Source organism: Musca autumnalis, unplaced genomic scaffold (genome assembly GCF_047663935.1).
Source record: "Musca autumnalis isolate F117 unplaced genomic scaffold, ASM4766393v1 scaffold_3, whole genome shotgun sequence".
In the NCBI taxonomy this organism is placed as follows: domain Eukaryota; kingdom Metazoa; phylum Arthropoda; class Insecta; order Diptera; family Muscidae; genus Musca; species Musca autumnalis.
The window spans coordinates 210,044,277-210,063,506 of NW_027411866.1; the positions used below are offsets into that span (position 1 = coordinate 210,044,277).

The window sequence follows — 19,230 nt, forward strand, 5'->3', positions numbered from 1 at the left end:
TAACCCCATTGTTGTTGTTTTATTATTTTAAAACAACTAATTTATTAATGTAAAAAGTGTGGCATTGTTCGCCGAGGGGTAAGGCAGGGAAGACTAGTTTCGATCCACGCCAATGGATCTCATCAGTTACTTTTTTTCTTGTTTGTGGATTAAATGTTAAGTATTAAATATTGAACATTAAATATTAAAAAAAAAATTAATTATTATAAATATTAAATATTATTAATAAATATTAAATTAAAAAATTAGTTATTATAAATATTAAATATTAAATATTAAATATTAAATATTAAATATTAAATATTAAATATTAAATATTAAATATTAAATATTAAATATTAAATATTAAATATTAAATATTAAATATTAAATATTAAATATTAAATATTAAATATTAAATATTAAATATTAAATATTAAATATTAAATATTAAATATTAAATATTAAATATTAAATATTAAATATTAAATATTAAATATTAAATATTAAATATTAAATATTAAATATTAAATATTAAATATTAAATATTAAATATTAAATATTAAATATTAAATATTAAATATTAAATATTAAATATTAAATATTAAATATTAAATATTAAATATTAAATATTAAATATTAAATATTAAATATTAAATATTAAATATTAAATATTAAATATTAAATATTAAATATTAAATATTAAATATTAAATATTAAATATTAAATATTAAATATTAAATATTAAATATTAAATATTAAATATTAAATATTAAATATTAAATATTAAATATTAAATATTAAATATTAAATATTAAATATTAAATATTAAATATTAAATATTAAATATTAAATATTAAATATTAAATATTAAATATTAAATATTAAATATTAAATATTAAATATTAAATATTAAATATTAAATATTAAATATTAAATATTAAATATTAAATATTAAATATTAAATATTAAATATTAAATATTAAATATTAAATATTAAATATTAAATATTAAATATTAAATATTAAATATTAAATATTAAATATTAAATATTAAATATTAAATATTAAATATTAAATATTAAATATTAAATATTAAATATTAAATATTAAATATTAAATATTAAATATTAAATATTAAATATTAAATATTAAATATTAAATATTAAATATTAAATATTAAATATTAAATATTAAATATTAAATATTAAATATTAAATATTAAATATTAAATATTAAATATTAAATATTAAATATTAAATATTAAATATTAAATATTAAATATTAAATATTAAATATTAAATATTAAATATTAAATATTAAATATTAAATATTAAATATTAAATATTAAATATTAAATATTAAATATTAAATATTAAATATTAAATATTAAATATTAAATATTAAATATTAAATATTAAATATTAAATATTAAATATTAAATATTAAATATTAAATATTAAATATTAAATATTAAATATTAAATATTAAATATTAAATATTAAATATTAAATATTAAATATTAAATATTAAATATTAAATATTAAATATTAAATATTAAATATTAAATATTAAATATTAAATATTAAATATTAAATATTAAATATTAAATATTAAATATTAAATATTAAATATTAAATATTAAATATTAAATATTAAATATTAAATATTAAATATTAAATATTAAATATTAAATATTAAATATTAAATATTAAATATTAAATATTAAATATTAAATATTAAATATTAAATATTAAATATTAAATATTAAATATTAAATATTAAATATTAAATATTAAATATTAAATATTAAATATTAAATATTAAATATTAAATATTAAATATTAAATATTAAATATTAAATATTAAATATTAAATATTAAATATTAAATATTAAATATTAAATATTAAATATTAAATATTAAATATTAAATATTAAATATTAAATATTAAATATTAAATATTAAATATTAAATATTAAATATTAAATATTAAATATTAAATATTAAATATTAAATATTAAATATTAAATATTAAATATTAAATATTAAATATTAAATATTAAATATTAAATATTAAATATTAAATATTAAATATTAAATATTAAATATTAAATATTAAATATTAAATATTAAATATTAAATATTAAATATTAAATATTAAATATTAAATATTAAATATTAAATATTAAATATTAAATATTAAATATTAAATATTAAATATTAAATATTAAATATTAAATATTAAATATTAAATATTAAATATTAAATATTAAATATTAAATATTAAATATTAAATATTAAATATTAAATATTAAATATTAAATATTAAATATTAAATATTAAATATTAAATATTAAATATTAAATATTAAATATTAAATATTAAATATTAAATATTAAATATTAAATATTAAATATTAAATATTAAATATTAAATATTAAATATTAAATATTAAATATTAAATATTAAATATTAAATATTAAATATTAAATATTAAATATTAAATATTAAATATTAAATATTAAATATTAAATATTAAATATTAAATATTAAATATTAAATATTAAATATTAAATATTAAATATTAAATATTAAATATTAAATATTAAATATTAAATATTAAATATTAAATATTAAATATTAAATATTAAATATTAAATATTAAATATTAAATATTAAATATTAAATATTAAATATTAAATATTAAATATTAAATATTAAATATTAAATATTAAATATTAAATATTAAATATTAAATATTAAATATTAAATATTAAATATTAAATATTAAATATTAAATATTAAATATTAAATATTAAATATTAAATATTAAATATTAAATATTAAATATTAAATATTAAATATTAAATATTAAATATTAAATATTAAATATTAAATATTAAATATTAAATATTAAATATTAAATATTAAATATTAAATATTAAATATTAAATATTAAATATTAAATATTAAATATTAAATATTAAATATTAAATATTAAATATTAAATATTAAATATTAAATATTAAATATTAAATATTAAATATTAAATATTAAATATTAAATATTAAATATTAAATATTAAATATTAAATATTAAATATTAAATATTAAATATTAAATATTAAATATTAAATATTAAATATTAAATATTAAATATTAAATAGTACTGAGTCATGATTGTATCACCCATTTTTTAATTGTTTGTCATTTTATTCAATACTTACCTCTTAACATTCCACAGTTCCTCACAAATTTCATAACCAATGCAAGTATCTTTCGTGGCAATTACAGCATCACCAAATGGCACTGTATCCTGGCCAGTGTGTTGTGAAATCATGCGCGGCAAATAGAAATCTTCGATTTGTAAAGACTGAAAAAAAGAGAGTTCAAAGTAAAAACTTCGAAAGAACTTTCTCCTCAAATACCTACCTTGGTCCATGGTGTAAACCATCTGGTCTCACGATAATTACCATCATCACAATTGGACATTTTTGGTCGTATTAGTAAAATTTTACGATTGAAAAAGGCCACACGACAATTGTAGGCAACATTGCGGTGCATTACAGGCATACCAACATCAATTAACATATTTTCGCTGAAATAAAATAAATATTACATATATCAGAAGTTATATTTGAGAATAACATAACCTCACATACCATATGGGTGACATCATTATTTCCAGCAGCACTTCCCATGAGTGCAAATATGTATCTGGTTCCCGAAAATGATCTTCGCAGCTGTAACCACTGTAAATAGATAAATAGAAAGTGAGTTTGAAAATTAGTGATAAATGAGCAATATATTCGGATCCTTAAACAGTAAAATAGTAGTGGCGGGACCACCCTGTCCATTATCCAAACTTCGGGAACAATGTGGGTGGCTAGCGACAGGTTGAGAACTATGCTAAGATACTCGACTCGCGGTTCATCTAGCAATTTTAGCATTACCATGGAGATTCCATAAGGGTCCATCGCGTTGAATGATTTAGCGTTTCTAATGGCATTTGCAACATCATCCATTGTAAATTGTGCTGGTTCCTCCTCGGCAGGAAGATATCTAATGCGACGCAGTATGTTCTTTTCGGCATGTCAATCCCGGGGTGCTTGCGCATCGCTTCGGATCACTTAGAGTAACGTTGCCAAACGTGACTGTTTTACTATCTTCCTTCTTCCCAGGGTCCGACAGGAGACTTAACCTTTGTGCACAAATCACTTACATTAATTTTTACATTGCAATTCTTCAGATGATTTACCTGCTTGTTCCGCTTATGCTGCCCTACCAATTGATGAAAGTGCGGCATTCAGAGGAGCTGAAATCGGTGGTCTGCTGATGGAGACAATTATGGGGGGATGGTCCCGCCCAAGTGAAACCACTGTTTGCCAGGTGACGTCATTTGTCGGACCAAGTAACATTATGGTTATATCTGGCGAACTGTTTGAACGAACGATTATGACCTTCCAAAAGCAGGCTAATGTTGGGCATATAACCTGGAGTACAGTTATTTATCGGAGGAATGTATATGCAACTCTACCTCGGCATTACCACACCTCACTACTACCCCCGTACATTCCATGCACGTGTCATTCAAACCAGACTCAAGCATGATAGGTCTGTATTGAACAGACTGGTGCAATAGGAAAGCTAATCCCCCACTCCACCTTTACTTCTAGAGCGATACATCCAAAGCACTTTGTAACCATCACGACGCTCTAAGCTGCAGTTGTTGTGGAGCTTGGTTTTCTCCTGCATCTCTGCGACCATGATATTCATCCGTCACATAAAATCCACATTTCATCGATCTTACCTCGGAGTCCATTACAATTGCATTGCAAAAATAATACATTTTCACGGATTGGAATAGCAGCGGCTAGTGTTAAGTGCTGCGGGGCATTGTTCACTCAGCAACATAGTCCCTGTCGTAGTTCATCACATTGAAGAGTCCAGAGCAATCCCTGAGATACCCCCACTCACGGCATTTATTGCATTTCACCGAAATTTAAGTGTAATGGATGAGGATTTGACAAACCGAGCACATATCCGTACCTGACTGAACGTAGCGAATAAACTGCAAGATATCGCGGGTATATTCACTTTGACAGATTCAAAATGTATGCCTCGAAATAATTTTTGTAGAAGTATGTTTAGACGAAATCCTACTTAAATAAGTTTGGGCCGATTTAGCCCTGTACATTTGTGTCACTGGTGAGCACGACAATTTCCGTACTTTTCTGAACCACGGGAAAGCTGATTGGCAAGGGTTCAGCTAATATACCAATTAACGCTTCAGAGATGCTCAGGTAGCTAAGATAACTTTCCGGGACATTATCACTACAGCAGTCACTCGCTACATACCTGCAGTTCGAATACCCGAAACCAAACCAAATTTGCCAGCAGAAGCGACGGGACTAGCAAATGAGAGTGAGCTTCGTCGTACAGACCCTGAAGATCTAATAGTTAGAGAACTTAACGGGCAATTTATAGAGCAATCCGACAGTGATAATAAGAAGAACCCTCCCATCTGAGGAAATACCACCACAATTTACGATGGGCGCTGTTGCAGACGTCATCCGAAACGCGAAATCATCCAAAGCGTTGGGTCCACACGAAATCTCAATGGTAATGTTTAAGGGACTGGATGAACCCAGAGTTGAGTATTTAACCTATCGTTAGGCCTTCGATCATGCCAAGTTGTTCGAGGATGTGAAGAAAATCACTCTCCAGCCGTGATAGAAACGTTGGATAGTCAACTATATATGACGACGCCAGTCGTTTGTGAAATGCAGAAACAAAAAGTCCAAAACCCGTAGAAAAGGGAGTTCCACAAGGTGAAATTCCACACCCTCCAGACGGCATAGAGATCGTAATGAATGCGGATGTTATAGGTTAAATGTCTATATAGCTAACCTAGTGCAGTTCTGCTATCTGAAGAATATAAAAATATCCGCCGCTAAATCCAGTGTCACATTGTTTACCGCCTGTATGGCTGAAATGAGGCTTACACTGAACAAAGTGGTCGACTACTAACTACCCAATCCCACGGCAGCGGGTTCTTTTGTACCGGATTGACCCGGAACCATGGTGTTTCGGTCAGCGGCTGCCAACCCAGCATTAAACCTATCCTTCTACGGAGCTTTAAATGCTGCTACAACAACAACAACTACTAACTACCCCAAAATATTGAGTGTAACTTTCGATAGTCGTCCGCACAAGCCACAGCTATTTGCTATAAGATCAGAAGTAGGAACAAGGTCCTCAAGTAGCTGGCCGTCAACACTGGGGGTGCGGATAGAGAAACCTTGTTGACCACATATAATGCGATAGGTTGGTCTGTGGTAAGCTAAGCGGCACCAGTATTCCGCGAATATAACTATAACGAGATGAGAAAAATATTCAAATCTGTCAGAATGCCGCCCTGAGAGAGTTACAAAGGTATAAACAGCTGCCAAACGTACTTCTTGTGGTCCTGTTTACAGCGATATAATTTTTTCGTGGACATCCATTCCATTCAATAGAAGACCTTAGTAAGGGATTTCTATACAATAAAAGACCCCCATGGGAGGCTTCCATACAATAGAAGATCTCCGTAGGAGGCCCTTATACATTAGAAGACGACCTCCGAAGGAGGCTCCCATAAAAAAGAAAGAAAAAAGAAGACGACCTACGACGGAGGCTTCTAACAGTACGCTTCTATACAATAAAAGACGACCTCTGTAGGAGGCTTCTATTCAATAGAAGACGACCTCCGTAGGAGGCTTCCATACAAGAGGCTTCTATACAACAGAAGACTACCTCCGCAGGAGGCTTCTATACAACAGAAGACTACCTCCGCAGGAGGCTTCTATACAATAGAAGACGACCTCTTCTATACAATGGCTTCTGTACAATGGAAGACCTCCGCAGGAGGCTTCTATACAATAAAAGACCTCCGTAGGAGGTTTCCATACAATACCAGACCTCCGTAGGAGGCTTCTATACAATAGAAGACCTCGGTAGGAGGATTCTATACAATAGAAGACCTCCGTAGGAGGCTTCTATACAATAGAAGACCTCCGCTCGAGACTTCTATACAATAGAAGACTTCCGTAGGAGGCTTCTATACAATAGAAGACCTCCGTAGCAGGCTTCTATACAATAGAAGACCTCCGTAGCAGGCTTCTATACAATAGAAGACCTCCGTAGCAGGATTCTATACGATAGAAGACCTCCGTAGGAGGCTTCTATACAATAGAAGACCTCCGTAGGTGGCTTCTACTCAATAGAAGACCTCCTTAGCAGGCTTCTATACAATATAAGATATATAAGATCTCGGCAGGAGGATTCTATACAATAGAAGACCTCCGAGGGAGGCTCCTATATAATAGAAGACCTCCGCAGGAGACTTCTATATAATAGAAGACTTTCGCAGGAGGCTTCAATAAAGTAGAAGACCTCCGCAAGTGACTTCTATACAATAGAAGACCTCCGTAGAAGACGACCACCGTAAGGCACTTCTATACAATAAAAGACCTCCGTAGGAGGCTTTTATACAATAGAAGACCTCCGAGGGAGGCTTCTATACAATAGAAGAACTCCGAGGGAGGCTTCTATACAATAGAAGAACTCCGTAGGAGGCTTCTATACAATAGAAGACCTCCGTAGGAGGCTTCTATACAATAGAAGACCTCCGTAGGAGGCTTCTATATAATAGAAGACGACCGACGTAGGAGTCTTCTATACAATAGAAGACGACCGCCGTAGGAGGCTTCTATACAATAGAAGACGACCGCCGTAGGAGGCTTCTATACAATAGAAGACCTCCGTAGGAGGCATCTATACAATAGAAGACCTCCGTAGGAGGCTTCTATACAATAGAAGACCTCCGTAGGAAGCTTCTATACAATAGAGGATCTCCGTAGGAGGCTCCTATACAATAGAAGACCTCCGTAGGAGGCTCCTATACAATAGAAGACCTCCGTAGGAGGCTTCTATACAATAGAAGACGACCGCCGTAGGAGTCTTCTATACAATAGAAGACGACCACCGTAGGGCGCTTCTATACAATAGCAGACGACCACCGTAGGGCGCTTCTATACAATAGAAGACGACCGCCGTAGGAGTCTTCTATACAATAGAAGACGACCACCGTAGGGCGCTTCTATACAATAGAAGACCTCCGTAGGAGGCTTCTATACAATAGAAGACCTCCGTAGGAGGCTTCTATACAATAGAAGACCTCCGTAGGAGGCTTCTATACAATAGAAGACCTCCGTAGGAGGCTTCTATACAATAGAAGACCTCCGTAGGAGGCTTCTAAACAATAGAAGACCTCCGTAGGAGGCTTCTATACAATAGAAGACCTCCGTAGGAGGCTTCTATACAATAGAAAACCTCCGTAGGACTTTTCTATACGATAGAAGACGACCACGGTAGGGCGCTTCTATACAATAGAAGACCTCCGTAGGAGGCTTCTATACAATAGAAGACCTCCGTAGGAGGCTTCTATACAATAGAAGACCTCCGTAGGAGGCTTCTATACAATAGAAGACCGCCGCAGGAGGCTTCTATACAATAGAAGACGACATCCGTAGGAGGCTTCTATACAATAGAAGAGGACCTCCGTAGCAGGCTTCTATACAATAGGAGACGACCTGCGTAGGAGGCTTCTATACAATAGAAGACCTCCGCAGGAGGGTTCTATATAATAGAAGACATCCGCTGGAGGCTTCTATACAATAAAAGACGTCCGTAGGAGGCTTCTATACTATAAAACACATCCCTAGGAGGTTTCTATAGAATTGAACCCCCCCCCCCCCCGCTGGGGGCTTCTATACAATAGAAGACCGCCGCAGGAGGCTTCTATACAATAGAAGACGACCTCCGTAGGAGGCTTCTATATAATAGAAGACGACGTCCGTTGGACGCAACGGAAAAGAGCTATTTTTTTAAAGTTTTTTCTCGTGGTGGAGGGTACACAAAAAGTTCGACAAATGTTATCACGGTCTTATCCTTATGTATCTTTCGTAAGGTAGTCCATATTTACTTGCGACAATTGCCGAGGAAAATTGTCTTATGTAAATCTGGACGTATATTCGCTAAAAATTGCTCTAAAATTTGTCTTAGCTTTATTACTTACCATACTTCCAATTCAGGACCGGTACGATATGAAGCACCCATATCTTTGGCTTCCATAATTGATTGTAGGATACGGGCAAGATTACCCTCAAAGTCTAAGGCCCATTGGTTTAAGGTTGAGACGGCCACAGTAATTTTACGACCCATTATGATGCTGCTGAATAGGCTGCGATTCCAAAACAAAAATTTGTTGTAACAGATTGTATTACAGTTTAAACGGTTATTGTCAAGGCGATTGTTATTGTTCAAAGGAAATGTGGTGGAATCAAAAGCCAATCAGTTTTACCAAAAAAATATTTATATGAACAAATATAACGAAATATTGGTTTTTAGATAAAAATCACCACGCAACAAGTCAATATTCTGCAAAGAAAGATAGAGAAACAAAAAAAAAAAAAAAACAACATATTAGAAAAAAATACAAAAACAACGACAAAAATAGCTAACTAAATAAATTGTTTATTTACATACAATTATTCAATTACTTGGTATAATTGTGCAATTGTTCCCAAGAACAACAACACAACGCCACTCTCTAAATGACTCACTCAGCCACACACTCACATTGTACTTAGCAGCAAAGTAATTGACATAGACGTTTTAGGACACACAAACGTCCTTAGTTATTTATAAATGCACTTTCTGATTTATCCAAGTACTGCACTTAAGAAATGCTTTGAGGCAAATAAACACCGTCTACAAGGATAACGTCAAGGAACTCAGTTTGTTTTTTGGCAGTCGGAATGCATACATATTTTGTAATGCTAGAGTAGTAGTTGTTGTTTTTAAACACAACAAAAAACAATTGTTTGGCGCTGTTGTTGTTGATGTTGCCATGTGTGCAAGCCGCCGCCATCATTACTGACGTCTTTTTTTCGGCTTCGTTGCCTTCATTTGTTAAGAAGTTGTTTTTTGTATGTGAATAAAAGAGTGGAACGGAGGACTCGTTTTTGCGATAGGTTAATAAGTAATGCAAGCATTTTATGGGTGATTAATAATTTCCATTCCTATAAATCTCCTGTTCCTGGTAGTAAAAAAGTGTTGATCGCCTTTCTAAAGGTGGTTTTTTAGAGCTTGTACTGTACAACACAACAAATAATTAAATAATTAAAAAAATAATTCGACCAGATTATGAAAGAGGGCCGAAAAAGAAGACAATTGTATCGGCGTTTTGAAAGTTTACTTCGGGAAGAAACCTAAATAGGCGTGGCAAGTTCCGCCCATTTCTACAGGTTTTGAAATATTCGACATCAGATTCCTTGGAATCCTTGCATTTTAGGTATAAAGTGTCTTTGGCAATATTACTGACAACAATGCGGGGTATCTTTTTATGAAAAAATTAACCCTCATGCGAGTCACTAAAGGGGTCTTTTTGGTCCCTTTTTTCAAAAACGTTTTAAAATGTTATCGTATAAAATCAAAATATTCTAGAAATAACATTTTACTATAGGTCCCCGAATACAGCAAAACTCTAAATCGTACATAAACGCCAGGAATCGGCCAAAAATAAAATCACGTTTTAGGGTTAATGTTGTACTTTATATGAGTTTATTAAGTTTTGTCCCACAAGTCTTCATTCTAGATAGAAGACGTCAAAGACAAAAATAATTTCCATCAAATTTCAATATAAGTCGCCGAATAAATGAAATATGTATTTGCAATATATATCAAGAAAATATATACGTCAAGTTTGCCAACAAAACACCCAAATATTTTTTGAATAAATTTGTTTTGTCCTTTCTTCGAGTTGATGCATGAAAGTAACAAAAAATTTAGTCCTAGACGAAAGGTGTTAAAAGAATAAATATTCTACACAAAATTTCATTGTAAGTCCCAGAACAAACTGGATATCTGAGTAAAATACTTTGTTAAGAAAATGACGTTACAAAATTAGATATTATAGGTAGAAATTATTTGTTAAGCTTTTAGACTCTTGATTAAAATGTATTCCATACTGAGTCAAAATCTCCTAAAATACCTCACTTTTTGGGGGTTGTGTCAACAGAAGAAATGTTCCAAATCAAATTTCATTATGAGTCTCTGAACAAAAGAAATTGATAGCTATAGTATTTAACATCTCCAGAAGCTATTCCTTTTTATATATAATTTAGGACCATATTCTACCATTTTTATTCACATTTTCGTTATCTGACGTCACAAAATATATTTTATTGAAGTTTTTTGATAATAAATTCTTTCAGAAGATTATGTGTGCTCGTTCCAAACTGTTTTTGAAATATCTAACAACAACACAAACATTGTTCCACAACATCCCATACGGGACAAGGGCGACTTCTCTCATATCAATGAGTGCACCCCGATTCATATTTAGCTCAATGATATGGGACCTACTGTTTATCGCCGAGTCCGAACGGCGTGTCTTAAGACACCACTTATGAAGAAGTTTTTCAAGGCTGAAATACTCAGGAAATGTCGCCAACATTACTGAGGGGTATTTTGCCACCGTTGAAAAATGTTTGATGTTGCCTGGCCGGGGAATCGAACCCCCGACCTTCTGCGTGCAAGGCGGGCGTGCATACCATTGCACCACGGTGAAATATCTATGGTGAATATATATAGGGAAAATATTGATAACCCAGATCGAACTTTGAAAAATTACGTATTTTAGTAATATAAACTAAAACAAGAACGGCGTTATGTTCGGCCGGGTCGAACTTGTTATACCCCCCACCACAAGTTGTATTGAAGTAAAATGGAATACTTAGTTCCCTTTCGTGTATGAAGAAGACTTAATACTAAATTTCAGCAATTTCGGTAAAACAATGTGAGGCATCATTCTATGGGGGCTTTTTTAAAACGTCGATTTATACCGACAAATTTCTGGAGGAAAGTTTTTAGGCTCAACGAAGACTAAATACCAAATTTCCTATATTTCGGTAAGAGAATGTAGCTAAAATTTAAAAAATATCGAAAATCAAGAAGTACGCTTCTATGGGGATATAGGAAGACGTGGACCTATCCTGAAAATATTTTTCTGGAATATTTTATAACTCTTGGAAGACGCAGTAACGAATTTCAGCCATTTCGGTTGGATATTGACGTCACAATCTTCAGTATTACGAAAATCGGGAGGTACCGTTCTATGGGGGCTATATCGAAACGTGGACCTAAAGCGACGAATTTTAGTCAGAAATGGGACAATATGAAAGCGTGGACCTGTACAGACATATTTCTGGCGAACAGTTTTATATAACATTGAAGACTAAATGCCAAATTTCAGCCAGTTTGGTGGAATATTGAAGACACAACCTTCAAAATACCAAAAATTGGAGGTACTTTTCAATGAGGGCTATATGAAGGCGTGGACCTATACGAACAAATTTAAAGGAGAAGTTTGAGTACCCCCAGCGAAGTCTAAATACCAAATTTCAGCCATTTCGGTGGAATATTGAGGCCACAACGGGAGGTACCGTTCTATGGGGGCTATATGAAGGCATGGACCGATACCGACAAAGTTCTGGGGAAAAGTTTTATACCACCAACGTAGACTAAGTATCAAATTTCAGCCAACTTAAAAAATATCGAAAATCAAGAAGTACGCTTCTATGGGGATATAGGAAGACGTGGACCTATCCTGAAAAAACTTTTCTGGAATATTTTATAACTCTTGGAAGACGCAGTAACGAATTTCAGCCATTTCGGTTGGATATTGACGTCACAATCTTCAGTATTACGAAAATCGGGAGGTACCGTTCTATGGGGGCTATATCGAAACGTGGACCTAAAGCGACGAATTTTAGTCAGAAATGGGACAATATGAAAGCGTGGACCTGTACAGACATATTTCTGGCGAACAGTTTTATATAACATTGAAGACTAAATGCCAAATTTCAGCCAGTTTGGTGGAATATTGAAGACACAACCTTCAAAATACCAAAAATTGGAGGTACTTTTCAATGAGGGCTATATGAAGGCGTGGACCTATACGAACAAATTTAAAGGAGAAGTTTGAGTACCCCCAGCGAAGTCTAAATACCAAATTTCAGCCATTTCGGTGGAATATTGAGGCCACAACGGGAGGTACCGTTCTATGGGGGCTATATGAAGGCATGGACCGATACCGACAAAGTTCTGGGGAAAAGTTTTATACCACCAACGTAGACTAAGTATCAAATTTCAGCCAACTTAAAAAATATCGAAAATCAAGAAGTACGCTTCTATGGGGATATAGGAAGACGTGGACCTATCCTGAAAAAACTTTTCTGGAATATTTTATAACTCTTGGAAGACGCAGTAACGAATTTCAGCCATTTCGGTTGGATATTGACGTCACAATCTTCAGTATTACGAAAATCGGGAGGTACCGTTCTATGGGGGCTATATCGAAACGTGGACCTAAAGCGACGAATTTTAGTCAGAAATGGGACAATATGAAAGCGTGGACCTGTACAGACATATTTCTGGCGAACAGTTTTATATAACATTGAAGACTAAATGCCAAATTTCAGCCAGTTTGGTGGAATATTGAAGACACAACCTTCAAAATACCAAAAATAGGAGGTACTTTTCAGTGAGGGCTATATGAAGGCGTGGACCTATACGAACAAATTTAAAGGAGAAGTTTGAGTACCCCCAGCGAAGTCTAAATACCAAATTTCAGCCATTTCGGTGGAATATTGAGGCCACAACGGGAGGTACCGTTCTATGGGGGCTATATGAAGGCATGGACCGATACCGACAAAGTTCTGAGGAAAAGTTTTATACCACCAACGTAGACTAAGTATCAAATTTCAGCCATTTCGGTGTGATAATGAAGCTAAAATCTTCAAAATACCGAAAATCGGGAGGTACCGTTCTATGGGGGCTATATGAAGGGGTGGACCGATACCGATGGGGGAAAGTTTTATACCCCTAAAGAAGACTACGAACCAAATTTCAGCCATTTTGGTAGGATATTGAAGCTGACGTAGGGGATGAATGATACCAAGCAACGGTCCTGTCCGGTTTTAACATGGCAAAGCCCAGGATTTATCTTGGTCCCTCTTTCATCTCAAGTGGACACTGACCTCCCCGTGGTGTCACCTGGGGAACTGCCTTTAACACCCGTTAAAGGTAGTGAGGTAACATGTGCCGCGCGTTCACCCATAAGAACGTTAAAAACTTGGGTTTGGGCTTCGGGTTAGTAACCCTCCCCTAGAAAAAACATCCTACTATGAAAAAACGAAAGAAAAGAAAAACAAACCCCTCTAAAGTTGACGAACCCCGCAAACGTTTTAAGGACCATGATCTGCGAATCTGCACCTGGAATGTTCGCACTCTTTATAGAGAAGGTGCAGTCTTCGCATTGGCAGACGTACTTGAAAAGTACAAGGCCGATATTACTGCCATACAGGAAATACGATGGATTGGGAAAGGCGTCACAACAACACCTAAAGGTGACGCACTGTATTAAAGCATGAATTTGGTTGCGGATTCGTAGTTAGTCGGAGACTAAAACACCTGGTCTCCAGCTTCACACCAGTGAATTAAAGACTTGCTGCAATTCGAATAAAAGCTAAATTCTTCAACATCAGCTTTATTTGTGCTCATGCTCCCACTGAAGAAAAGGACGAACAGACCAAAGATATATTTTACGAGCGCTTAGAAGAAACATATGACCGTTGCCCTGCCCATGACATTAAAATTATTCTAGGCGATTTTAATGCCAAAATTGGAAAGGAGAATATCTTTGGCCCAACAGTCGGGAAATTCAGTCTCCACAGTGAAACATCTGACAATGGTATGAGGCTGATAGACTTTGCAGCTGCAAAAAACATGGTAGTTAGCAGCACCAGATTTCAACATCTTGACATCCATAAGGGCACCTGGCTGTCTCCAGATCAGAAAACAAGAAATCAAATTGATCACGTTGTGACAGATGGAAGACATTCATCGAGCGTTTTGGATGTGCGTTCGTTCCGAGGAGCAAACATAGACTCGGACCACTACCTTGTTGCAGCAAAGGTACGCACCCGGTTAAACGTAGCAAACAAAATACGAACAGACACAACACGAAAGTTAGACATCGGTAAGCTGCAATCACAACAGATAGCCACAGCATATTCCACTCAACTAGCCCAATTGCTTAATCAAAGCACTCCTCATCCCGATAATATATCAGCGCAATGGCAAAGTATTGTCCACTCGATGCAAACAGCCGCAAAATCCATATTTGGAATCCATGGTATGATCAGGAGTGTCGTGCTGCTACCGAGGAGAAAAATGCGACATATAGGGCTACTTTACAATCCGTAGCAACGCGTAGCGCCCGAGAGAGATATCGGGAGAAAAGGAGAGAGGAGAAACGTATTTTCCGCAGGAAAAATAGAGAGATGGAAAAGCGGGAGTGTGAAAAAATCGAGATGTACAGGAACCAGAATGAAGTCCGAAAATTGTACCAAAGAGTCAAGCATCAAACTGATGGCTTTGGTACATGCACATTCTCCTGTAGAGACCAGCAAGGTAACTTTGTAACTGATACAGATAGTGTGCTCAGTATATGGAAATAACATTTATCAAAGCTGTTGGTATCCAATAGCAGCGAAGACGACGAAGATACCACAGACCCAATCCCAGAATCGGCTGAAGAATAATAAGGCAGTAGGAGCCGATGGCTTACCAGCCGAGCTGTATAAAACCGGAGGCGACACGCTGATAAGGTGTAATCATCAGCTAATTAACACCATCAGCTAGTTAGCACCATCTGACAGGAAGAACGAGTACCCGACGATTGGAACCTGAGTATCCTGTGCCCAGTCCATAAGAAGGGAGATAAGACTGTGTGCTTTAACTATAGGGGCATAAGTCTACTACCTATTGACTACAAGATCGTGTCAGGGATATTGTGCGAACGACTAAAGCCTATTGTATACCATGTTTTGGTATAGCCCCCATATAACGATATCTCCCGATTTTCGGAATTTTGAGGAATTTAGTTATAATTTTTAACCGTACTAACTGTAATTTGTTACTGGAACGTTTAAAATACTTCTTTTATCATCTACGAAAATTATATTTACTTGAAAATTTAGAGACTTCTCGAAATTATTAATTTAAAAAAATAATCTAATAACGCCCCCGTCTAATATACATTTTTTGTTTTTTTTTTCTGCGGATAGTCGCCTTTTGTTTTGTTTTTGTTATTTTGACGTTGTTAGGAACAACGCCACCAAACGTTCTGTGCCAGCGGACTGACGTTGACAGGTGTTTGAGTAAAGGAAGAAAACAATGACGATGACGACGGCGACTATGAATGTTTAAAATTGTGACACAAACAAGACTGGTTGTAGACACCTCTAAGAAGCCAACAATTGTACAATGGAGGAATTTCCATATCGATCAAGCAAAACTTTCATATTTAGGTGCTTACGTATAACTGAATGGTTAACACGAAATGACCAACGAAATTTTAATAATATAAAAAATGTTAGGTAAGTGTTGCTTCCAAAATTGTAGAATCTAAGAATAGAACGCTAGTTTATTTTCTAATAACAGTTGAAAACGCCAACGTAATTATCTATAAATAAAAGCTAAATGTATTTCACTCCAAATATGTATGCCCATCACGTCCTGCTCAGACGTAAAGGCCAATAAGCGTACAATTGAAATTTAATACGTCCAATTTTATTGTAGTGTTAGACATATTTCGAACTTGCAATGCCATGAAACTAAAAATCAATTTCACAGTTTCCGATTTCCTTCAAACGTTTAAAATGAATTCCCTCCGAAATAGATTTCCGGAAATTGCAGAGTAGCATTGAAAGCATTTGTAATGCATTTGACGTAACAAAAAAAAAAAAAAAAAAAAAAAAAAAAAAAACTCAAAAAGAAGAAATGTTAAACTATTCTCCAGCAATTTGAAGAAATTGCAGGCAATCATTTGTACATTTGAAAATTGTTTACCAATATTACATATGTATGTATGCGTTTTTTATATGTTAAATACATGCACGCATCAAGGTTGTTAAAAATATATTCATTAGAAATCCACGCTTATTGCTCTTCCGAAGGTGGTTGAAAAAAATGGCTGCTCCAAAAATCTTTAAAAAAAAATTCACGTTTATGGTGGTCTATGACTGCTCCTAAAACTTTTTAAAAAATCCACATCTATGGTGGTCTATGACTGCTCTGAAATCTTTAAAAAAATCCAGGTTTATGGTCGTCTATGGCTGCTCCTAAAATTCTTCAAAAAATCCACATTTATGGTGATCCATGTTGTTGTTGGTCTCTGGCTGCTCCTAAATATCTTTAAAAAATCCACGTTTATGGTGGTCAATGGCTGATCCTAAATATCTTTAAAAAATCCACGTTTATGGTGATCTACGGCTGCTCCTAAATATCTTTAAAAAATCCACGTTTATGGTGATCTACGGCTGCTCCTAAATATCTTTAAAAAATCCACGTTTATGGTGGTCTATGGCTGCTCCTAAAAATCTTTAAAAAATCCACGCTTATGGTGGTCTATGGCTGCTCCTAAAAATCTTTAAAAAAACCCACATTTATGGTGTTCAATGGCTGCTCCTAAAACTCTTTAAAAAATCCCATTTTATGGTGGTCTATCGCTGCTCCTAAAATTGTTTAAAAAATTGTCTATGGCTGCTCCTAAAAATCTTTAAAAAACCCCTTTTATGCTGGTCTAAAAAATCCACGTTTATGTTGGTCTATGGCTGCTCTTAAGAATCTTTAAAAATCCACGTTTATGGTGATCCATGGCTGTTCCTAAAAATCTTTAAAAAATCAACGTTTATGGTGGTCTATGGCTGCTCCTAAAAATCTTCACAAAATCCACGTTTATGTTGGTCTATGGCTGTTAAAAAAATCTTTAAAAAAATCCACGTTTACGGTTATCTATGGCTGTTCTTAAAAATCTTTAAAAAAATCCAGGTCTATGGCTGCTCCCAAAAATCGTAAAAAAATCCACAACTATGGTGGCCTATGGCTGCTCCTAAAACTCTTTAAAAAATTCACGTTTAAGGTGGTCTATGGCTGCTCCTAAAAATCTTTAAAAAATCCACATTTATGGCGGTCTATGGCTGCTCCTAAAAATCTTTAAAAAATCCACGCTTATGTTGGTCTATGGCTGCTCCTAAAAATCTTTAAAAAATCCACATTTATGGCGGTCTATGGCTGCTCCTAAAAATCTTTAAAAAATCCACGCTTATGTTGGTCTATGGCTGCTCCTAAAAATCTTTAAAAAATCCACATTTATGGCGGTCTATGGCTGCTCCTAAAAATCTTTAAAAAATCCACGCTTATGTTGGTCTATGGCTGCTCCTAAAAATCTTTAAAAAATCCACATTTATGGCGGTCTATGGCTGCTCCTAAAAATCTTTAAAAAATCCAAGCTTATGTTGGTCTATGGCTGCTCCTAAAAATCTTTAAAAAATCCACATTTATGGCGGTCTATGGCTGCTCCTAAAAATCTTTAAAAAATCCACATTTATGGCGGTCTATGGCTGCTCCTAAAAATCTTTAAAAAATCCACGCTTATGTTGGTCTATGGCTGCTCCTAAAAATCTTTAAAAAAATTCACGTTTATGGTGGTCTATGACTGCTCCCAAAAATCTTTAAAAAATCCACATTTATGGTGGGTATGGCTGCTCCTAAAAATCTTTTAAAAATCAACGTTTATGGTGGTCTATGGCTGCTCCTAAAAATCTTTAAAAAATCAACGTTTATGGTGGTTTATGGCTGCTCCTAAAATCTTTAAAAAAATCCACGTTTATGGTGGTCTATGGCTGCTCCTAAAAATCTTTAAAAAAATCCACGTTTAAGGTGGTTATGGCTGCTCCTAAAACTCTTTAAAAAATCTACGTTTGTGGCGGTCTATGGCTGCTCCTAAAACTCTTTAAAAAATCCACGTTTGTGGCGGTCTATGGCTGCTCCTAAAACTCTTTAAAAAATCCACGTTTAAGGTGGTTATGGCTGCTCCTAAAAATCTTTAAAAATCCCCGTTTATGGTGGTCTATGGCTGCTCCTAAAAATCTATAAAAAATCCCCGTTTATGGTGGGGTATGGCTGCTCCTAAAAATCTTTAAAAAATCCACGTTTATGTTGGTCTATGGCTGCTCCTAAAAATCTTTAAAAAATCCCCGTTTATGTTGGTCTATGGCTGCTCCAAAAAATCTTAAAAAA

The 19,230-nt window shown here is 33.4% G+C and overlaps 1 protein-coding gene across 6 annotated transcripts in view; it reads right to left on the minus strand.

Moving 5' to 3' along the window:
* Nadsyn (NAD synthetase) overlaps nt 1-19,230 on the minus strand; it is a 443,475-nt gene that overhangs the window by 4,714 nt on the left and 419,531 nt on the right. For 4 of the 6 annotated variants that reach the window (XM_073976472.1, XM_073976473.1, XM_073976476.1 and 1 more), the window contains 4 exons: nt 9,098-9,459; nt 3,642-3,731; nt 3,412-3,577; nt 3,207-3,352 (listed from right to left, as the gene is read on the minus strand). In XM_073976472.1, coding sequence (XP_073832573.1) covers nt 3,207-3,352; nt 3,412-3,577; nt 3,642-3,731; nt 9,098-9,243 — 548 coding nt within the window. In that variant the 5' untranslated portion in view covers nt 9,244-9,459. Of the gene's footprint in view, nt 1-3,206; nt 3,353-3,411; nt 3,578-3,641; nt 3,732-9,097; nt 9,460-9,567; nt 9,960-19,230 lie in introns of those variants that run through there. The other 2 variants (XM_073976475.1, XM_073976477.1) reach the window with 2 other exon arrangements.